This window comes from Aulonocara stuartgranti (assembly GCF_965226115.1).
Source record: "Aulonocara stuartgranti genome assembly, chromosome: 3".
NCBI lineage: Eukaryota > Metazoa > Chordata > Actinopteri > Cichliformes > Cichlidae > Aulonocara > Aulonocara stuartgranti.
In genome coordinates this window covers 13923307-13945120 of record NC_138941.1, presented here as the reverse complement: position 1 = coordinate 13945120, position 21814 = coordinate 13923307, and the positions used below count along the sequence as shown (strand labels likewise).

General features: G+C 48.6%; 3 protein-coding genes across 3 annotated transcripts in view; 2 read left to right on the top strand and 1 right to left on the bottom strand.

The window, feature by feature from the left end:
- The window catches only part of hacd4 (3-hydroxyacyl-CoA dehydratase 4), a 6658-nt gene extending 5491 nt beyond the window's left edge, over positions 1 to 1167 (bottom strand). The window contains exons 1-2 of the mRNA XM_082525980.1: positions 629 to 1167; positions 1 to 78 (exon numbers count right to left, since the gene is read on the bottom strand). The exon at positions 1 to 78 is cut by the window's left edge and continues 29 nt beyond it. Of these exons, the coding sequence (XP_082382106.1) occupies positions 1 to 78; positions 629 to 630 (80 nt within the window). The 5' untranslated portion in view covers positions 631 to 1167. The remainder of the gene's footprint in view (positions 79 to 628) is intronic.
- Positions 1168 to 9249: 8082 nt separating this feature from the next.
- Positions 9250 to 15928, top strand: cUnh4orf54 (chromosome Un C4orf54 homolog). The gene is made up of 2 exons (XM_082526598.1): positions 9250 to 13996; positions 14990 to 15928. Exon 1 carries the CDS (start codon positions 9774 to 9776, stop codon positions 13974 to 13976), a length of 4203 nt encoding a protein of 1400 aa, XP_082382724.1. The 5' UTR covers positions 9250 to 9773; the 3' UTR covers positions 13977 to 13996; positions 14990 to 15928.
- Positions 15929 to 16405: 477 nt separating this feature from the next.
- On the top strand, positions 16406 to 20292 carry trmt10a (tRNA methyltransferase 10A). The gene is made up of 7 exons (XM_082525998.1): positions 16406 to 16749; positions 17671 to 17833; positions 17905 to 17976; positions 18652 to 18726; positions 19320 to 19469; positions 19544 to 19649; positions 19815 to 20292. The coding sequence occupies exons 1-7, from the start codon at positions 16526 to 16528 to the stop codon at positions 20003 to 20005; spliced, it is 981 nt and encodes a 326-aa protein (XP_082382124.1). The 5' UTR covers positions 16406 to 16525; the 3' UTR covers positions 20006 to 20292.
- The last annotated feature ends 1522 nt before the right edge of the window (positions 20293 to 21814 follow it).

The following is a 21814-nucleotide window of genomic DNA, read 5'->3' as shown; positions in this document are numbered from 1 at the left end:
GTATTAGCCAGTATCCACGTGTGGCCACAGAACTGGAACAGGTTGTATGAGAAACTGTAGGCGAGTCTGAAGCTGAACCTGCAGAACAGGAATAAGGACACAGATTCGTTACTGTGGTTTACACAACGATGATGATGATAGAGGTGACAGCAGCTCACTTGCTAAACGTTGTGCTGAGGCACAGTGGCATGAATCCAGCCATCAGTGCTTGCTATCTGTGTGAGCTGCTCTGACCTCTCAGGTCAGCTGATGCTTCCCTGCTCCACACATGCAACACAAGCTCAGCGATGCAGCAGCTTCCACAGTCGTGGCTCCAACACTGTGGAAGTATTTCCCCCTGCACGAGGCTCCCTCACTAAGCTGTCCTTCGGTGCTGACTGAGATCTTTAGTTATTCTGCTGTTGTTCAACCTCTACAGCTCTACTGCGGACTCTGGCCTGTATTTGTATCATTGTACGTGTTCAAATCTAACAGTCTGTTACCTAAAAGGTGTACATCTGTAATCAGATTACTTTTACTTACAGACCAGACTTGCATCCATCACTAGACGTGTGGATGCGTCTGAATGAGTGAGTGTAAGTAGCAGCAGATCCCAGAGAGACTCCTCACTTCCTCCGTAATCACTTACATTGTCCTCCTGAAGTCTCGTCTCCGTCCAGTTTGGACTCCTCCGAGTTCAGCGTGTGAGGAAGATCATGTTCCCCTAACCGGACACTCCTCCTCCCTTCACAAGAGAAAGCAGAAAGAACACACAGCGGCCAATCCGTGTAGCTTCCTCACGCCAGCTGCAGCACCCACGACTTCCCCACAGTAACACAGAAGGCTGTGGACTCCCGGGCAGCACTGACACAGGCAGACACGAGCATGTAGAGACAGGCGCACGCATACACAAGCGGTGAGTCACGGAACTACACAGCACATGAAGCCAGACATCATCCACAGTGGAAGCTGTGGCTACCGTGGAGGACAGCGTGGAACAAACTGTGGCTTTTACCTCCTGAAGCTTCCGTTTTATGTTTAAACACCACCTGGGTTCAACCTGCACCAATAAAGTGTACAGGTGTACCACACCGATCAGTGCAATCAGCTAACCAGACCAACAAAACACTAGAATGTAGCTGAACAGAAGCATCAGCTCTTCAGATGTTCTGTCTACAAAGGCGGGACAAAAACTTACACGTAACTGCATCTGTTCTCGGACAGCGCTGTCACGGATCTCTCTGTTTGCATCCACCGGTGACGTTACTGCCACCCTGCGGCTGAGGCTGGTTACTGCACAGACAGCTCCACTGGTTTCACACTGACAGAAACGCCCGTGAAGCTGCCTCCATTGTTCGGACTGTCCAGCTCACTTTAGCTTTTCTCCGGAGCGCATTCACCGATCAGCTAGCATCAGCTAGCATCAGCTGCTAAACCAGCTTCGGTGACCTGTCATCGTAACAGTCTCCTCGTACTAACCAGCCTGGTTAACGCGTGGTTTAGTGAACAAGTTGTTACTAACTCAGCCAAAGCTGACGGAGAGTGGACGGCAGCTCATCCGGTGTTTTAACCAAAAGTGATTAAAAAGGCTTAATGAGCAGGCTCAGCCCTTAGACTGCAACCTATGAGACTAAGCAGCGGTGGCAAAAGTACAGACATGCTGTACTCAAAGTACAAGTACAAATACTGATGTTAAAAATACTCCAGTAAAAGTCACAGTACTCATTCAACTTATTTACTCGAGAGAGAAAAGTAAAGGCTCTAAATGTGCTCAGAGTAAGGAAGTAAAGGAGGACGCTTCTATTTTGTCCTAGGCTGACTGAACCCTGTGCTATGTGAACATAATGATAGAATAATATCAGTAGAGGGGAACACAAACTTTAGTCTGAAGAAAAAGGAAAAGCAAATCTATCTGCTGTTGCCTCCGTTGTAGAGGGGACTTTGCCTGTAAACAGGAAGTCAGAGGTTGAAGTGGGTTCAGCAGGTGGGGAACCTGAAACTGGTGTCACGGCTCAGTGAACTGAATCAAACTCGCACTCATTTCTCCTGAGAGCTCCAGTAGGTGTTGTGTGCAGGCTGTGATCAGCTGGCCTGCTGCTCTCTGTGGATGGACACACCTGGATTCAACCAGATGTGAGCAGATGTTTCATCCTCCACAGCTCATCAGTGGATCTAAGCTCATCAGCTAAAATTCATATGACTCTGCTACATGTGATGCTAACTGTGGCCATGAACCCACGGCCACTGTGCACCTTTAAAGAACAGCGAGTTCTTTAGTTTTCACAGTACAGCAAACTAAGCTGTTTAACCTGCACTAACATGCAACCTTTAAGTATCACAGTTAGTCTAACTCTGTCTTGCAGCCGGTTTCACCACATAATGCCACATGCACCGATCCAATATCTGTTTTAAAAACATACCAAATACCACTGAGCAGTCCTTACAGTGACAAAAGCTGCTGGGATGAACCCTCTGTGGCCACAACATCTGTACATGCAGCACAGAGGGGGGCTCAGAAGGAAACAACATCAGCAATACACTGATAACTTTATTAACAAGGAAATACCCGACAGAAACTCAGGCAACATAAGGGGAGTTCAGTTGCAAACACCACCTCCTGCTCCTACGTGTGTTTTTCTGACAGCAGACTGGTGATGTGCAGCAACGCAATGGAGCCAGTGCAGCATTTAAACAAACGGGGGATCCTGATTGATCAGAAGCAGGGGTCTCCAGCTCCAGTCCAGAGAGCTACTGTCCTGCAGCTTTTAGATGCATCCCTACTCCAACACACCTGAAAAACAAGTATGCATCTAAAAGCTGCAGAAGCTCTCTGGGCTGGAGTGGTGGGGCGGCTCCGCTGTGTGGGACACCGAGGAGAGCTCTGCTGCTTAAAGGAAAAAGAGCCACTGTCCTGCCTTCACACAGTGCCACCACGTTCATAGGTGACAGGTTTTAACCCGAGTTTGCTGAAGTCTAAATGGACAACGCACAGAATAAACATCATCCTAAGTGCCTGCGACCTCTGAGCCTGCTGCAGCGTCTCAGGTCTAATAGTTGTGCACCCTGCTCGAGGTCTCTTACGGTGTGTCGGGACATTAGCACAGCACAGCTAAGAATTATTGCAAACATGAAAACGGAGAAGCTCGACATAATGTTCTGGCAGAGACGCAGCCAAGCAGCACAAAACATCAGAAACAGGTTTTACTCATCGTGCAGTCATTACAAGGAGCGTGTGGCAGTTTCTAACTGAGGACGTTTTCAAGTCTCACTGGAAATCAGCCACAGAGAGGGGGCGCTACATTCTTCTCATGGGATTAATACAGCCCTAGATCAGGGTCGCCCTGCTATTCAGCAGCAAGCCGCCCCTGTTACACCTGTGAACATCCAGGCTTTGGACACTGAAACGGTGGAGGAGCACAAATACCTGGGTGTTCACTTCAATAACAAACTGGACTGGTCCACAAACACAAATGCACTTTACAAAAAGGGCCTACGTCGTCTCCACCTGCAGAGATCCTTGGGGGTGAACAGGACACTGTGGTGGCGTCTGCTGTTTTCTGTGCTGTGGTCTGCTGGAGCGGCAGAGAGGGACGGGGGGACCTCAACAAACTGGTCAGGAGGGCCAGCTCTGTCCTGGACCGCCCGCTGAAGTCCATCGAGGAGGAGAGGCTGTTGTCTAAGCTAACATCCATCATGGACAACACCTCCCTGCATGAGACTGAACACCGAGCTGCTCGAGCAGCAGTGGACTTTCACACCCACAGTGCAGGAAGCAGCGCTGCCACAGGTCGTTCTTACAGCAGCTGTCAGACTCTGTCACACACAGTTATCTTACTCAGCAGCTGCTTTGTTCACTGCACATTTCATGTTTCTGTGCATCGTTACCTGTTTGTACAGACTGCAGTTACTTATGTCCATAGGACCACTCTGAGGCTTCCTTTTATATTTTATATTCCCTTTGCTTCAAGAGCTGTGTAACACCCAAACCTCTCATCCATGGGATAATAAAGGTCTATTCTATTCTATTCTATTCTATTCTATTCTATTCTATTCAGGAAGTCTGCTTTGAAAAACTAACAAAACACCAGGAACAGAGGGAGCTGAGTTACTTTGTATGACAAACTGTTCCTGTGCCTACGTTTGTTCTACCTGTGGAAGAAAATGAAACAAAGAGCTGGAACAAAGAGAGCCGATCCTGCAGCTCAGAGGAGACACAAGCAGGAGAACTACCTCTAAATCCTCTACAGACAAACCTGCCTTTATTTGGCACCTTCCCAGCATTACTGATCATTGGTTCAACGCTCTATGTGCTATTCATCCAGGCTTTATGGCAAAAGTAAAGTAAATAACACAGGTTGTGTTGTTCGTTTCTTCAGAAAGCTGAGTTATCATTTTAAAGCAGCGTTGGGACAGTCGAATGTTATAAACGTGTTGAAATAACTGATGTCTCCAAATCTGCCCTTCCACACAACGCTGTTTCTGTCCACAGGTCGGGTGAAATTTCAGCGTGTCACACAGTACGGTGGCCGTTTTAAACTGTGGAGCTAATTACTGTGAGCCCAGGAGCACAAACAAGTTATATTTAGCCAGCCTGCAGACTGCAAGTCCTCAGGAGATACAGTTACTTCTGCAGGACATATCGCAGCAACATGTGGTCACCCGTGCTGGGCCGAGCGGGTGACCCACCTCTGCATTTGTTAGCACAGAACCTGCTGCAGTCTGAAGCCTGTCTCCATGGCAGCAGCAGACATGGAAACATTGTAACACGCGGTCTTTCTCTGAGAAGGTTGACTCTGTTCACCTGGACAGTCTGACTGCAGGTTTCCAACCTTCTCAACAGGAGCTGAACCAGCAGCACTGATGAACAACAGGCAGCTTATGATCATTAGTACGCAAACTGTCACAGCCGCTGATCCTTGCATGAGTCCACAGAGAGGTGGGGAATCCCTCCAATCACAGCATTGTAGAGCTGTGATTGGAGGGATTTCTTCTCTGTTATTGTGGCACCATTCCTGTAACAGAGGCCCCGCCTTCATTCAGAGGTGTAAATGGCCTGCTTGACTCAAACCAGAGCGCTCCCTCTACACTACAGCACACTGACAGTGTGTGTGCTGGGCCTTGTATAGACAGTCCCATCTCTATTATTAAATGGTGGCTCCTTGGTGCTGCTCACTCCACCATCCACACACAGCCTGGCAGTACAGACTGTGCTGGTTAAACTCTCGCCTCACTGTATTCTGACTAAGCATAATTAATCACATGAATCATGGCTCTGTAACCATGACAGTGTTGGTGACACGTTTCTGTCACACACACATCTGCTGCACATCTGCAGACACATTCAGACAGAATCATGTTCATTTTTCATTCAGCACATTAATGAATGAATATCTTGATTTTCTCTGTGATTAACAATCCAGACGTGTAAGCATCTGGATGAGCTCTGCTGCAGCCCTGGGTATTTTAAACAGGAGAGGCTGGGTGTGTCTCAGATGCTGGTTGAACTTTAACCTCAGTCCCACGTTCCTGCCTGTCCTTGCTGCTGAATGCCATCGATAAGATGACTCACAGAGGTTGGTCTGATGTTTAGATCAGAGTTTGAACTCTCCTCTTTAGAAGTATCCCAACTACAAACATGCCAAACCAGTGAGCGTTTGTTATCTACCCTGAGCCCAGTTCCTTATGTGCACCTGTTCAGTGAAGGTGATTCTTACTCAGTACATTAGTAACACTGTGACATATCAAATGTATTATAAAGTGTCACTTAAAAATATGCACACGTCTATTTTGCTTTGTCACTTATGCGCTCAGTCCTGTTGCACGTTTCCAAAGACATCGTCCCAGCCCTGATATAACTCCACCTGAACAGCTGAGATACACATCCACCCACATCCACCCACATCCACAGAGTCACTGTGGTCTGATTCACTCTAATTTGCACGGCTGCAGTAAAAACCAGCTTTGTTCTCAGCCTGAACTCTCGTGGAGTCTATTTAAGTAGTCTGGAGGAACAGTTTACATGCATCTTGAAGGACATTCAGAATTTGGATGTTGGATCCTTTTTGTTCCAGTCGAGATATTCATGCATCCCTAACATACTGTCAGCCTGCAGAGTGAGAGCGAAGTGCTCTAATAGGGTGATATGGTACTACAAGGTCATTAAGATAAGATGGGGCCTGATTATTTAAGACCTTGTATGTGAGGAGCAGGATTTTGAATTCTGGATTTAACAGGAAGCCAAAACAGGAGAAATCTGCTCTCTCTTTCTAGTCCCTGTCAGGACTCTTGCTGCAGCATTTTGGATCAGCTGAAGGCTTTCAGGGAGTTTTTAGGACATCCTGATAATAATGAATTACCGTTCAGCCTGTGTCAGACGGCCGGTGTTCAGCGGCCTGAAAAGTGCGTCAGCCCACTGGGGAAATGCTCGATTACCAGTCAAGCCTGGATGGAGACGTAACCAAACAAACATGGAGGAAACTAAAAGAACTACACAAACAGAAACTACATAACATTTTTTAAAAAGAACATTAAATAAATAACAAAAGCTCTGAAAAATACATGAAAAGCAACCTTAACAGTAAAATGTAACTGTATATTAGAGGCACAGCCTTTAGAAGCATTAGTCTCTACATCACACTTATGAAAGGCTCCATAATCATTGTAACTGGATGTAACGTAACACGGACCGGTCTGACTGAAGCAAACATAAACATGAAGGCCAGCTGAGTCCCTGCAGGACGAGCGTTCAGGAGAAACGGCTCTTAATAATGTTCAGCCTGCTCAGACTAATGCAGAGGGCTGGTACCCTGAGTCCTGACTGAGGCTGTGGCTCGTCTCTGGTTTCTGGCTCCTGTGTTACACTGTTGGCCGGTGCTGAGGGAGGTTTTATTGCCCTCTAACAGCAGATATCCAAAGTTCAAGTTGCCAGCAGACCATCAGCAGTTACTCATGCACTCTGTGACCCCGGCTCCTTTCTGCAGAGGTTAACCAGGTCTCTTAATAAGATGCTACAGTATTCTCACATCATGGTGTACTCACAGCTGCTCTGTAAAACTCTGACTTCTGGCTTCTCGTCTATGAATTCAAATGTGCTAAAAGTCCTGTAGCACATTGTTGAGACAACACACGAATGAAAACAAGGCAAAGGACAAATGTCATATTTCTCCAGCCTAAGACGAGTTGATCCTTTCTAGGATCTCTATTAGCATCAACCTTTTCTTACTCAGGCCGAGGTTGTTTGGGAACACGACCTACCCACAGCTGACCAGTATTTACTTACCGTGTCACACATTCATGACACAAACAGCACATCCATGTTTGTCATGAGGCGTGGCATCCACAGTTAGCACACTCGTGTGTGTGTGACATTAGTATGGATGAACAATGAAGAACTAATCTTTTTTGGATGTCTTTGGTACGCAGCTGTAGCTCAGGTGGTAGCTCACCTGCCTGTCGTCACTCCTGGATTCCTGGAAGCACCCAGCTGGAACTCCACCTGCAACCTGTGCTACGCTCCTCTCGATGCCCTTCGTGCATATGACCTGTGCACGATAAAGTCTTCTTAAATATCAGCTTGTTTTCTCCTCTGAGTTTGCTTTTGGGTGCGCTCACACATACTTGTGACACAAGCAGTGTTTGAAGCACCTGACATACACGGCTCTGATGGTCACTGGTGTCGCTACAGGAGATAAGAATGTGGAGAGTTTGGAAGATTGAGCAACCCAGGAAATGCCCAAGGTCAAAGGTCGTCTTCTCCTGGAGTGGGAAGAGATGCTTTCCTGAGGCCGAGCTTGAAGATGGAGAAGCTCAAAAGGAGACGAGAACAAAGACAGCAGATATTTGTTGAGCGATTTCGCCCTCTGCATGCATACAGACACATCTCTCTTTTCAACAACAAAAAAATAGCTGCTAACGGTTAGGAAGGACAAATAATTCCAGCTTTCAGTGAGTCATTAATATATTTCTTCATTTGTTCCCTCTTAGGTTTTGACAAACTGTAAAGTGACAGGAAGTGGATCACCCAGGAGCACATGTAGTCTCTGTGGATCCTTACAGAAGGCATCAGTGAGGTGCCCCTGAGAAGAGGATGTACACACTGAAAATACTGGTGATGCCAACACAAAGTCCAGGGTGGGGCCGTGGATAAGAAGCAGACGTGTGTGAGATATACTCACAGTGGTTTCTTGAGAGAAGGATGGAGGTGAGCTCAGTGGAAAGACGCTAACCATCCAAAGCAGAGCCTGGCAGAGGCTCCGTGAGAGAAACTGGTGTATCGCTGGATTAGAGTCAGTTAAATTCTGCAGCAGAGCGTGGAGTTGAACTGAGTTACTTCCACAACAAACATAGTGTGTTAACACGATGCACCCTGTCAGCGTCCCTACTGCGGCCCTTCATCTGCCGACCGTGCCCTGTTTGTCCACAGGAACAGTACTCACGAGCTTGTTTTATTTCATGTGATAATGTAATATGATGGACACATGCTGCCTGTATTCATTCATCTCCATGCGTGTTGTGGGCGTGGCCAGTGGCTGTGCTGGGTTGTATCCATTGAAGGCAGGTGATTGATCTGGTGTGCTTATCGCCCACAAACACTGCTGTGATATTTGTCTGTGTGCAGCTGCGACATGCTGCAGCCTAAAGGCAGAGTTGTGTTGCTGAGGCCGGAGTGATGACTGGCCGTCTGCTTACAGGGTGGCGGCGCGTGTGAAGTGTAACTGACTTGTGGCATCGCCGGCTCTGGACTCTGTGTTTTCTGCCTTTTGGACACTGGACTGTTTTATCCTTTCGTTGTTATCATTGTACTGATAAATTATTCTTTAGAATTTTATTGTGTGTGTTACAATAACCTATTTGTTTCAACACCAGTCTGTTAAAAGCACAGCTGAGCTGTAAAGTTGTGTTTTAGCCTAAACGAATCACTTGGACAAAAGAAAAATGTGTGATGTTCGAAGAAGAAGGAGGATTTGAAGTGAAGCAGCTCATGAAACGCTGGAGATGGTCTGTGCTTGCTGGTGTTAATCTCCATCATATGCTGATTTGTGGCTCTGTGACCACGTGACCCGACCTCCTCCTTCACTCCTGTCATTATTACTACTGTGGAAAAATCAGAGAGTCAGTTCAATACAACGTGTCTCAAAAGGTGAAGCAGACACAAAGATATCGAAGAGCAACAGAAAAAGCAAAGTTCAGAGTCAGAGAGACTTTATTTAAATAACATATTTTTAATTTGTTAATCCCAGAGGAAACTGAGTTGTCATAGTAACAAATATACATCAAACACTCATATATGAAGTGAGTGTAGAAACAGAGACACTGATAGATATGAAGATCTATAGATAAATGGGCATAAATATAAAAGGAGAACAGTGGCAGGGTGCAGTTTGTTAACAGGTAACCAAACCCAGTTACTGACAACTACCCGTCTGAGAGGCTTTTAAGACCTCAGTCAGAGCTGTAACCACAGAGCTTGAACATGAAGTTCAAAGCAGGTTTGACCTCGACTGTCATTAGAAATACAGCTTTGTGGCTGCATTGGTTCACAGACTGAGAACCAGACAGTGGTTAATGTCTCTGCTCCTTTTTAGCCTACATGCTTCAGCCTACATGTGGCGATGAGCTGGAATGTCTGGAGCGCTTTGGTGACATCGGAGTCTGTCTGTCAGACTCAGACTATCTCTGCATAAAGGACGACGAAATCTTGTCCGACTCCATCTCTTGCATCTCCTGTCAGACACCAAATGTGAGCTCAGATTTGCGACTTGAGCTTCGCTGAGAAAAGCTGTGTGAAATTATCGATGACACGTCACCAGGTGAGTGATCTGCCGACAGAAGATGGTCCCGCGGAGCACGATGAAAAGAAATACGTCGAGTTGGACTCAGTGGATGTGAAAACAGACCGACGCGTTTGTGAGACAAACCAAATGCCTGTGATTGTTTCCGACAGCGGAGCTGGAGCTCCGTGCGCAACGGGACGCAAACCCGAGGGCGACACTAAGACAGAGAATGGCACAGTTGGGAAACATGGAGATGGTGTTAAGCACCAGCACGCTGACCCGTCACCGCCACCGATTCCTTTTTGTGCAAACGCAAAGTCGGAGCGTTTCCACGAGCAGCACGAGGTGTCCAACACGGAAAGCAGCGCAAGCCTGCAGCCGGACGTGGATTTGCGCGCTAGTGATAATTATCTCGGGGAGACAAGTGAGCAGGATGATTATGAAGTGGACGATGGTATAAGTTTGGTGCTTTCTGATGACTGCATTCCGTGCGCCACGGAGGACGAATCCCATTATATTACCACGCACGAGATCCAGCTCTCTGAACTTTCTGACCACGAGGAGGACTACGAACTCGGAGTGGGCTCTTCCACGAGCTGGGACGTTGAAGAAGACAACCGGGTTTACTCATTTGCCGATTACGCTTCTTTTGATGCCGGGGGCGCGGCGGGCGCGAGGGGGCACGGCCGCCAGCCTGGCTCTCAGGGCGCAGCAGCAACAGTCAGCACTCTGCTGGAAAGTGATCCGCGCGAAGCGGCCAAATTCACCAGCTCAGATGAGAGTGTGTCAAAGCCCGAGCAGCAACGCTGCAGTGGCAACAGTGGCGGACAGATTCACCTGTCAATCAGAACCACCTCTCGAGCTATAAATGACCCCAGCAACATCCAAGAACAGGAAAAGATTCTCTATCATGCCAGGCGCTCCGGAGATGTGAGTCGCTATGTGTTTAGGGGAGTTGATGGGAAGGCAGAGACCTTGTGTGACACGGCGAAGTGTTTGGTAGCAGCGCCCGGGCGCGTACACTTTGGCGGCAAATTAAGGGGGAAAGAAGTCCCCGAATATTCAAGCGGCACGTCCAGTGCTGTCAGCGAGCTGGACGACGCTGACAAGGAGGTGCGCACTCTGACAGCCAGAGCCTTCAAGAGCCTGGCGTATCCTTACTTTGATGCCATTCATTTCAGCACCTCCAGCGAGTCCTCTGCATCAGAGCATGCCGTGGGGATAAACAGGTGGTCCACGTTTGTGGACCTGAAATATGGTAACATGAATGTGGACCAAAGTCTTGTGTCTCATCAAAGCTCAGCGGCCTCGTTTCAAATCGCCAAGAGCATAGACAAAAGGGGTTATAAGGGCATCATCAAAGCGCCCGCCAGCGAGACATTACCTCCCCACAGCGCAGCGTCATCTACAAAGAAAATAGAGCTGATGGGGAAATTTGGTCAGGGCCACAGCGGCGTCATAAGGCTGACAGAGACGCTGAATTTTCGTTGCAACGTTAAATCGGGAATTCCTGCGGGAGAACCACGCACTAACTTTGCAGGATCACGTTCCACGGATGAAGTTACCAACGCAAGCCAGAGCAGGGGGGGCGGCAAGCCGCCCTCTAAAACCATGGAAGACACGCACAAGAAGGCCGTGTTTGCTTCGAGTCTCATCAAAAATGTCATTTCTAAGAAAATGCAGTTCGAGCAGGAGCGCAAGATGGAGAGAGGCGAAATAAGCGAGCCGCAGCAGACGCCCTCTCCCAGCTTTCTGCGCCAGGAAAGCGACGACGTCAGAGCGAAGCACAACTCCAAGCTTTCCGACAGCAGCTCGGACTACAGCATAATGCGCGTGAATGAGTTAGGGGACATAGCGGATGCCAAGAGCGACTCTCGGAAGCAACAAACTGGAGTTGATACTAAAAAAGGCGCAGTGGACTCATCCAGAAGCACGCTGCATCGCAGCCAAAATAGCGCGTTCAGATGCTGGAAGGATGACGAGCTAGAATTTCAAAAGGATCCTGAAAACGATCAAACACCAGAGGACACGCTGGCCGAGGGGAGTCTGTACTCGGCGGGCAGCAGCAAACTGAAGAAAATGGCTCATTTATTTGTGCCAAATATCCAAATGCTGCCGAACGAAGGCGAAGTCACGCAGCAGAGCAGGAATTATTCTACGTGTGGACACGGACGTGGAGCCAAAGTACGCTCTGTCGCAGACTCTGCGACCACATCCAAATCTCCAGAACTTCAAATTAACTTGAGGCGCGTCAAAGACGATAGCACCGAGCCGTGCGCCGTCTCCAAACTGCGCGCTCCTAATTTAGGCTGCAACATCATCCGAACAGATCACGCCAAATCCCACGCGCTTGCTACAGCTTTGAAGGGTGACTTTTCAGATAAAGTTCCACATTTCATGGTCCGAGACATTCGAGACAATAAGGGGAAGCTGCAGACTCCCATTTACCAAGTGAGAGACGTGCGTAAGCTGGTTAAAAGTTCGTATCACTTCGTTTCTTTGGATAACAACGAGAATAAAGCCCACAGCGCCTCCGCTGACAGACATCCAGAGCAAAACAAGCAAGTGCCCAATCAAAGCTTCAATACTGTGTCGCCTATAGTGATCAAGTGCCAGTCTGTGAACACGAGCAGTAACGGAAAACAATGTGGAAACCTTCACGGGGCTAAACAGGAGTCACCTGACGTGGACAGATCGTCTCCAGAGGGCGTCAAAAACGCATCAAGGGCAACAGGGAGCACATCTCTGGGCCCCTCAAATAATGCCTCGCAGGGAAACACCGACCGAAGTGAAAGCAGAATATCTACAAAGAGGCAAGAAAAAGTATCGGACATCACTGATAAAAAGCCCGAGTCACAGGTGCCAAACCAGGCGGCTCTGCAAAAACTGCAGGCTGCCGTGAAAACCATGGAGCAGCTCTATGTATTTGAAAAGAACGAGTGGAAGAGGAAGAACGAGGCTCGGCCGCTGACAGACAGCCACCTGCTTTCACTGATAGCGTGTGAGGAGCATCCAGGACACGGAGAGGAGACTGCATGGACGCCCAGCGCAGACAAGTCTGCCAGAAGAAACTCCCAGTCCAGCGCAGACAAGCCCCCAGCAGGACGAGCAGGTGACAGCCTGCTGAAGCAGGAGCAGAAAGACCCACTCAAACCCCGCCCCACATCAGTGGGCTGTGATGACAGGCCTAAGTCAGTGCAAGCCCCCAGCAGTGTCAAGGCCTCCAGAACTTCAAAGACATCCCAACCGAACACCGTCACACAAACACCTTTCAGCACCAAAACCTTCGTCCCCAAACCGCCCGCATCATTCAGCATCTGTGAGAGACGGTCAGCTGGGAACGAAGACGCCGACGTGAAGGAGGCCGACGGGTTTGCACACGAGTTTTCAACTGACAGTGAGAACTACCTCGCTATTCCAGTCAAGTCTCAGCCAAGCAAAGGCAAACAGCCACCTGATAAAGCGTCCGTCTACACGTTCACCCGGTCACATCCAGCCACACCTTCAGGACACCTGGAACCTGGGCTCAGAGGGCACGAGGAGCACACAGCTAGTTACTCACCAGAGATCCCCTCAGCTACTATCTACCACTCTCTGCCACTCGGGATGCCCGCCAATCAGCCACAGGTCTACTGCTTCTCTCCAGCAATCACCCCGGCTCCCACCCTGGACCCGTTCCAGGCCACCCAGAGGAAAATGCTGCTGGATCCCAGCACTGGCAACTACTACCTGGTAGACACACCAGTGCAGCCTGCCACCAAGCGTCTCTTTGATCCAGAAACGGGTCAATATGTGGATGTGCCTATGCCACAGCCTCCCATGACACCTGTGCCCATGCCCATCTCACCTTTAGCCCTCAGTTCTGGCATTTACGGCCACACGTACATGATCTACCCGGGTCTCGTGCCGACGCCGTCAGTGATACCTGCCAGGGCGCTGCTACAGTCGCAGATGTCGGTGCAGGCAGAGGTGGACAGCAGCGATAAAAGCTCCTCGCAGCAGACCGAGGGCATGCACGTGGAGAGTCCTTTCTACATGTCCACCGGAAAGTCTTCCCAGGTAGCCTCAGGTGTTCAGCAGCAGGCTGCTGCTAACAGGCCACAGCAGGGCCTCTCTAGCATCAAGCAGCCTGTCATCAGCATCAGCTCCCAGCAGGGGCCCCGGATCATCGCCCCCCCCTCATTTGACGGGACGACTATGAGCTTCATGGTGGAGCACCGATGAACGGCAGGTCGTCTGGACAGGTGAGTATCTGACTGCTTCCCTTTTACCGAAACATGTCTGAGGGCGCAGTGGAGAGTTTTACATAACTAATCTCAGAGGAACCATTTATTTATAGGATACACTGAAATATAATGTAGCCTAAAAGCTGCAAACTGCAAACTATGGAGACAGTAAGTCAGTGAAATGATCCGTGCAGTAGTTCTGAAAACATGGTGACAACAAAAGGAGGAGACAGAGGCTCACAGCACATCACATGTAGTTACTGCAGCTGATTTTATGGATGAGTTATCAAACATGTTTCTGCACACCATCGTGACCCACACTGTTCTCACCTGTCCGTGCTCGCAGAACAACGAGGGCGTCTCATTGCCAGCCTGAGGAAAAGAAAATAAGAATAAAAACTATAAATCAGAAAACAATATGGGGACTGTTTCACGCTTTAATGAATGTTTGCATTTCCTAAAAATGATGCTGACACCACACGTTTCACTTAATGCATGAAGTCAGTGATCTAACAGGATGCTGTGCATCATATCTAACAGAAGAAGAAGAGATGTGGAGTGACTGTAAAGCAGCTGCAGCTAACTAACACTGATAGATATCCTGCAAAATGCGATATCACAGCAGAGATGTGGTTGGATCAGCTGTGTGTGTGCAGCCAGAGTGAAAGGTCAGGCAGGCATTCATGTGAGGATGGAAAAGCTTCAGCTGCTGCTGGGTATCAGCAGCCGGGCTGGCACATCCTGCAGGCTCAGGCTCTTTTTATAGGAGCAGCAGGGTGAGGTTCACGTGGCTCTGACGGCTGAGCGGTACAGTGAGGGGACATTTGGAGTTCCCCTCCAGGGTCTGACCCACATACTGGAGCGCTCACTAACGTTTTTAACGTAAACAGATAGTGTGCGGTGGAAAGGCACTCGCTGTTCTACAGAATAGGAGGAAAGCTGTGCGACAAATGTACAAAACTGTTGACGTGTGCTTAAGACTCTGACGTGTGTTTCTTTGTGTCCCCACAGGGCCGAGCTGTAAGCTGGACGGTGTGGACACACTCACACAGGAGCTGAATGAGCCGAATCATGTGTAGAAACCAAACTGTGAGGTTGTGAAATCGATGAATAGTTACTCTTGTCCAGCTGTTACACTTCCTGAACTTTGCAGATGTGCGTGACATGAAGTTATGAGACGTTATGTTCAAACTGAGGTTGCTGTTTGTGGTTGCACGTTGGAGTTTGTGCAGTGGGTCTGCTGGACAGTCCGTTTTCTTCTGTTGGAAACATGACAGGTTACAGAGCTGGAGCTTTGCTGAGGGTTTTTCTGCTGACTGTTTTACTGTGACGTGTTTAGTGTCCTGTTACAGATATACAGCAGAAGCATCAAACATACGTTTCTACCCAAGCTGATAATATTTTATACTTTTGTACCTGACTCTCAGCTTTGCTGCTGCACTGTTATCAGAAAAAGAGTCGAACAGTTTCCTCTCGTGCCTCACAAACACGACGTCTGTGTTTGTGTATTTGTGGAGGATAAACCACCTCTGAGTTCATTCAGTCTTAAGAGTGGACACTGCTGTTTCTTAGAGCTCCATGGTCCCGATGCTACAGTGTTGCTGTCTTCTCCTGGGGATTTGATCAGATTTGGTTCGTGTCATGTTTCTGGTTGTGCATGATTTGTCTTTCTTTTTTTAAACTTTTGCATAAAGTAGGAAATGTTTTCTATAAGTGTGAAAGCATTTCTGCACAGCAGGGACTCTGCTGCCTCAGAGCAGAGTCTCTGCTGCGCACAGTAAATGTTGAAGGTAGATGAAGGTGGTGGACAGACGGGAGCGTGGGAATAAAGAGGACCCGTGGATGAAACGATAAATGTGCAAAAACAACGAGGATGACTGTAGCTGTTTGCACAGCTACAGTGTCAGGTTCACTTTTACTGTGAAAACTGAATAAACAGGAAAACTCTGACTGACTCAGTTTATAACAACTAACAGTGTCACAGTTATGTTTCACGTGTTTAAATGCTATGTTTGCAAAGATAAGATGTTTACGTTGATTAGTGGATGCTAAAGGGGAAAGCGAGACGTGGAATAATTAAAGACATGAAAACTATTACAAATACTAACGTTTCTAAAGCTTCCTTGTTGTTACAGGACATAACTGTAGAATAATGTTCCCGTCCTGAGAGCGGAGGACATTTATGGATGTGCAGTAAAATCAGATTAATGGGTCTGTCTCTCTGAAGGCAGTAAAACCAAACAACACGTTTTGGTAAAAATAAAAGTACAAATTGTGATCAGATGCTGTTACTGATGAAAGCAGCGATGTTTCCATGAAACCAGAGTGAAAGTAAATGTATCTGTGTCGGTTTTATGAAATCTGCTTCACTTTGTTAGTACGGCCGGTAGAGGGCAGCACTGCATCTTAACGCGAGCTTGTGACGCGCATAAAAAACGTCACAAATGCGCCCAAACAAAGCGTGGACTCGAGGTGAGCCGCTCGTTCGTCTGTTCGTCGGTGCCAGGCTAACTGACCCGTTTTAGCCCACATTACAAAGTCATTTAAATGCCGCCAACGCGGCTCCTGCACGCCAGCAGCGCAGACATGACCACAGCGGTGTGTTCACAGACGGCTGACGACACCACGGGAAAGCCAGCTTCGGCGGAGGAAGACCAAAGCGAGAAGGCTGTGAGCAGTCCCGGAGACCCGGAAGACCCGGTTCTGTCCAAGAGGCAGAGGAAGAAACTGCTGAAGCAGCAGAAGTGGGAGGAAGAGCGCGAGCAGCGGAAGTAAGCTGTGGCGCGAAACACGCAGAGAAGTCACGGTGTTCTGGGAATCCATCCTACCCGTTGTTTCTACGCATGCGCACAACATGAAATTCAGTGGCGAACCTACCTTTGTGAATATAAGCTACAAACATACTCTGACGGGTAAAATTAATTGCCAGAGCGTCCTACCTTTGTGAATGTGAGCTAGAAGCATCATTTTACAGTAAGAATTCAGTGGCACGTCATCTTACCTTTGTTAATATCACCTAGAAAAATACTCTGACAGGTGAAATTACGTGCCAAACCATGCTACCTTTGTGAATGTGACCTACAAGCACACTTTAACGGGTAAAATGAAGAGGCAAACCGTCCTGGCTTTATGAATGTGAGCTACAAGCACACTCTGATGGGCACAGTTAAGTGGCAAACTGTCATACCTACTTACATTTGTGCTGGAATTACTGTGTGACAGCAGAAATGTGCATAAACTACTTACAGTAGGACGTTTTGCCAGAACAACGGCCTCCACGGGCCTGCTGAGCTGTTACACTGTGATCCACTGTGAGATGAATGTGCATGCGCACAAACAGGCGTGAGATTGAAAGCTCGTGCTGACCTTTGTCTCACACACCTCGCGTCCTTCGGTGTGTGTGAGACTGTCAAACAAAAGGATGCTGCTGCAGGACACCTTTATGTCACATTTCTCTCCATCCTTCCTCCAGTCCAAATATCCTCCCCTCTAAATCAGTATAGTTAATAATGGCACCAATGATCCAGTAATGAATTAGTTATCAGGTAAAACACAGACTGGCTCAGTGACCATCGGCTCTGACCCACTCTGTCCTGATGTGGAGGTTTGAGCTTCCCACAGTGGACCCAGTGTTCAGTCCATGCAGACCAAGCCCACACACGTGCTGAACATCATCCTCGCTTTCATGGCAGGCAGAGGCGAAAGGAGAGGAAGCAGCAGCGTCGCCTGCAGAGGCAGAATCACCAGGAGGGCGGGGAGGTCCAGAGCGCCCGCAAACGTGCGCGCAGAGAGGCCACGCCCAGCTCTCTGAGGCTGGTGGTGGACTGCAGCTTCGACAGCCTCATGCTGATTAAGGTAACCGGGTCAGAGGTGTAGGCGCTGCGACTGTGCTCCCAGAGTTCCCAACACACTGTCTGTTTCTTCAGGACGTGCGCAAACTTCACAAACAGATCCAGAGGTGCTACGCAGAGAACAGACGGGCCTCGCATCCAGTGCAGGTTGGTGCCGAGCACGTGACGATGATAACGATGTTACTGCGTTTGTTTTTGTGATGACGTTCTCAGTTGCTCGGAGCAGCCCGTGGACTCGTGTGAAGGACACGAGCTCGTGCTTGTATCTGCACGTGAGGACCAAACCCCCCCCACTGACCTGGCTTCAGTTTCACATGCACAGCATGAAGTTCACGGGTGGATCTGTGGCGTGTTTAGAGGGTGGTGAGATTCTGACACGTCTTTGAGCTGTTAGTGGTTACCTCCCTGTTTACCAACCACACGCTGTCCTAGCCTAGCTTATAAAATACTGTCCTAACTGTGCAGAGCTGAAAATACTTACAGTGCAGAAACTTTCCTCGAGCAATAAGATCACAGACGGCACTGAGGACGCTGCAGCCACGTGGCGTCAGGTAGCACATGTGCTCATGTTTACACACTAACAACTCTTCCTGGTCAAGACTTCTGACCACAGCTGAGCCAACATCTGGATGTGGATGTCGCTGCGACATGCTTTGCATCCTCTGGATGAGCTCCATGATGAGATGCTGAGCACTTGTTGGTCTCCATCCCAAACCGTCTCCACTGGCTTTGGGTCGAATATAAAATAAGAAGAGTAACAGGCAGTAATAACAGTTTTTCATGTGGCGTCAAACATCTTCTAACTCCTTCTCACGTGTCCAGTTTTACCTGACAAGCCTAGGAGGACAGCTGAGACAGAGCATGGACGAGAAGGACAAAGGCTGGGTGAACTGGAAGGTGAGCAGTCACACGTCCAACAGAGGTCTGGAACCTGCACAACGTTATGTCTGATTTCCAGTTTATTAAGTTCATGAAACGGTGGCGTCACCTGTAGTTCACACCCACAGGATGCTCAGGAGTCAGTGTCTGCCCTCACCACTTTATATCAGCTCCATCTGCACACGATTAACATGAGGCCCTGCTTCAGAGCAGGGAGCTCCAGGCCTCAAGGGGCCTGCAGGTTTTAGATCTCACCCTGGGTCAGCACACCTGACTCACATGAGTTCATTTCTCATGCTGAGGAGGTCATTTACACCTGCAGGACACTCGAGGCTGGAGTTGGACCCCTCTGACTAACATTTAAACTTGACATGAGATGGAGGGCTGTGACGATGCATGGATTTTATTCTAGATACCAAAACTCATGACCCAGGAAACATGAATTTGAAACGTTAGAATAAACATGAAGTAATACAAATTACAGTCCAGAATAAAAAGCTTGATGATTGGGTCCATGAGCCGCTCCGAGCTGACGATGACCACGCTGAAGATGCTGTGTTCAATGCCAGCAGTTTGTCACATTGATTGGTTGGATGCTGTGTGCTGTGCAGGACATACACATTAAAACGGAGCACTACACTGAGGTCGTGTCCCAGGAGCAGCTGGTCTACCTCACCTCCGACTCTCCCAACGTGCTGACGGAGCTGGATCCACAGAGGGCGTACGTCATCGGAGGCCTGGTGGACCACAACCACCACAAGGTGTGCTCGGCTCCAGACCCGCTGTAGCGTGTGGGCGTGGCTGCGCTGGCTAACCTGTCGGGCTTTGTTTGCAGGGACTCACCTTTGAAAGGGCCACAGAGCTGGGCATCAGCCATGCCCAGCTTCCTCTGAGCAGCTTCGTCAAGATGAACAGTCGGAAGGTTCTGGCTGTTAACCATGGTAAGGAGTGGGAGTGGCTTCACCCGCTGCTCTTACTCAAGTTTAATGTGCAGATATTTAAAGGATTATGTTTCCTGTATTGTGGCTCCTCCCTGCTTTAGCCCGCGGAGCAGGGAGGAGCCTCAGCTGCTGCCTCTGTGGTCTGAACGGCGCTCTCTCCTGCAGTGTTCGAGATCATCCTGGCGTACCTGGAGAAAGGCAGCTGGCAGGAGGCCTTCTTCACAGTCCTGCCTCAGAGGAAGGGGGTGGTAGCAGTCGGCCGGGACGCCACAGAGCCTCCGAAAAAAGACGACGAGACGGACTCTGATTCTGACTCTGACCCAGAAACTACAGCGCAGACGGAGCAGCGAGCTTAGCGTTGGCGCCGAGCGGACAATGCGTTTGTTTTTTTACGAGATGGTTTAAAGAAATTTCTGTTTGTTGAAAGTTTGAAGTATTTATTGAAAAGATTTCTCAGTTAATGTTCGAGACGTGGGCAGTGCAGCTGTTTGCTGTTGCAGCTGACAGATGCCACAGGGCGCGGTCCCCTCTGTACAGCCATCGATGATGATGATGCTTCAGTCTTCTACTGTTGGAGGACGAAGCACAGAAATGAATGTGAGCAACAAATAGATGATGACTTCCATTAAACGGGTCAAAGAGAGTTTGTTTTATTTTGTAACAAGCAGAAGGACGATGCATTTACATGATACGTGTTCAGGAGGTTCCCAAAGGTAACGGCTGTGATATGTTGAGTATAAATGTTAGTCTGGGTTGTAGGAAGTAAGCCTGGAAGCTGCAGTATCCATGGTAACGAGTAAATCTGACCCCAACCCAGAGGGGGGCGATGACCTCACCACAGACGCTCTAAGGAGCAGCAGACTGCAGCGTGTGAGAAGCTGCTGAGGGTTCAGACCTTTTCTTCTGCAGCAACACGATGCTGTGATAACTGTTTGCACTGCTGTGCACGGAGGAACAGCTGGGCCTCACCACTGACACGAGCACATTAGTTTTAATGACGTCCATGGTAGGAAGTAGGATCCCGCACAGTCTGCGTCAGGACTGTTTATCACGCCATCGATCTCTGCAGCCCGAGCTTCACATGAACGCCGACGCTGCAGTCTGTTCCAGCCTGCAGGTCCAAACGAATAGAAACACAGATGTTCTGGGTCAGTTTGGTCCTCTTTGCTGTAACGTGTTCGGTGCGTCTCAGCACACACTGGCAGCTTTGTTCAACCGTTTCTTTCACTCGGTCAAAGGCAGCAGGTGGCAGGAAGAGCTAATCACGTCTCTGTGCAGAGTCTGTTCCAGCCTGTACACGTCCTCCCCCACCTGGGGTCACTGCTGTGTGATCACTTTTCCTGGTAAAACATTTTTGCTGTCGTTTGAAATCGACTGAAAACAAAAGCAGTGACTTATTTACAGTTACGGACACAAACAGTCTAAAGATGGAGAACGTGTCAGAGCGATTCCCCGTGTGTGTGAAACAGATGTTTCTGTGCACGTGTTGCTGCAGGACATCACAGGTGAGTGTAAGGCACAAGAAAAGGTGATCTGACAGGAAGTCCCGAGACAGAGTCTGTGTGCATGCCTCTCAGGCTGATCGGTTTTCTCATGGTTTCATTAGTGGCTGCATGTCGTGGCTGCTGTGGTAAAGCTATGAGGAGATGGGTTAGCAGGCAGAGGGTGCCACTGGACAGGCCTGACACATTCAGACCTGCAAGCAGCGTCATTCTATGGGCAGAAATCTGAAACTGAATTTGAATAAGTTAGATTTGAATTTGAATTCATGGCTTGAAAATGATCATCACTAAATTGAAATTGCATTTTATCCTTTAAAAATTCAGCTCTCGAATAATTTCAGTTTCACTTCTCACCGTTCAGTTTGGAATTTAAATTGATGGATTTAAATCCTTGTCGTCTTTTCCTCCTCAAGCTCATCTTAAGCTCTCAGAGGACCATATGACCCCAAACACAGCAGCTGCTACTCGTGGTCCCTCGGATATTTCTCTGAATAGAAACCAGAGCCTTTTGTAAGGTAAAGACCCTGAAGTAACACTGGTGTGTGAAGAAGAAACACCCAGTGCATCATGGGAGTCCCCCAGCAGCCTATGTCTATTGCAGCATAACTAAGGGAGGATTCAGGGTCACCTGGTCCAGCCCTAACTATATGCTTTAGCAAAAAG

Excerpts from the sequence above, each read along its gene's own strand:
- cUnh4orf54 (XM_082526598.1), top strand. The coding sequence starts at position 9,774 with ATGACACGTCACCAGGTGAGTGATCTGCCGACAGAAGATGGTCCCGCG.
- trmt10a (XM_082525998.1), top strand. The coding sequence starts at position 16,526 with ATGCCGCCAACGCGGCTCCTGCACGCCAGCAGCGCAGACATGACCACA. Across the intron at positions 16,750-17,670 it reads GAAGAGCGCGAGCAGCGGAA|GCAGAGGCGAAAGGAGAGGA; the intron begins GTAAGCTGTGGC and ends CTTTCATGGCAG. Across the intron at positions 17,834-17,904 it reads ACAGCCTCATGCTGATTAAG|GACGTGCGCAAACTTCACAA; the intron begins GTAACCGGGTCA and ends CTGTTTCTTCAG.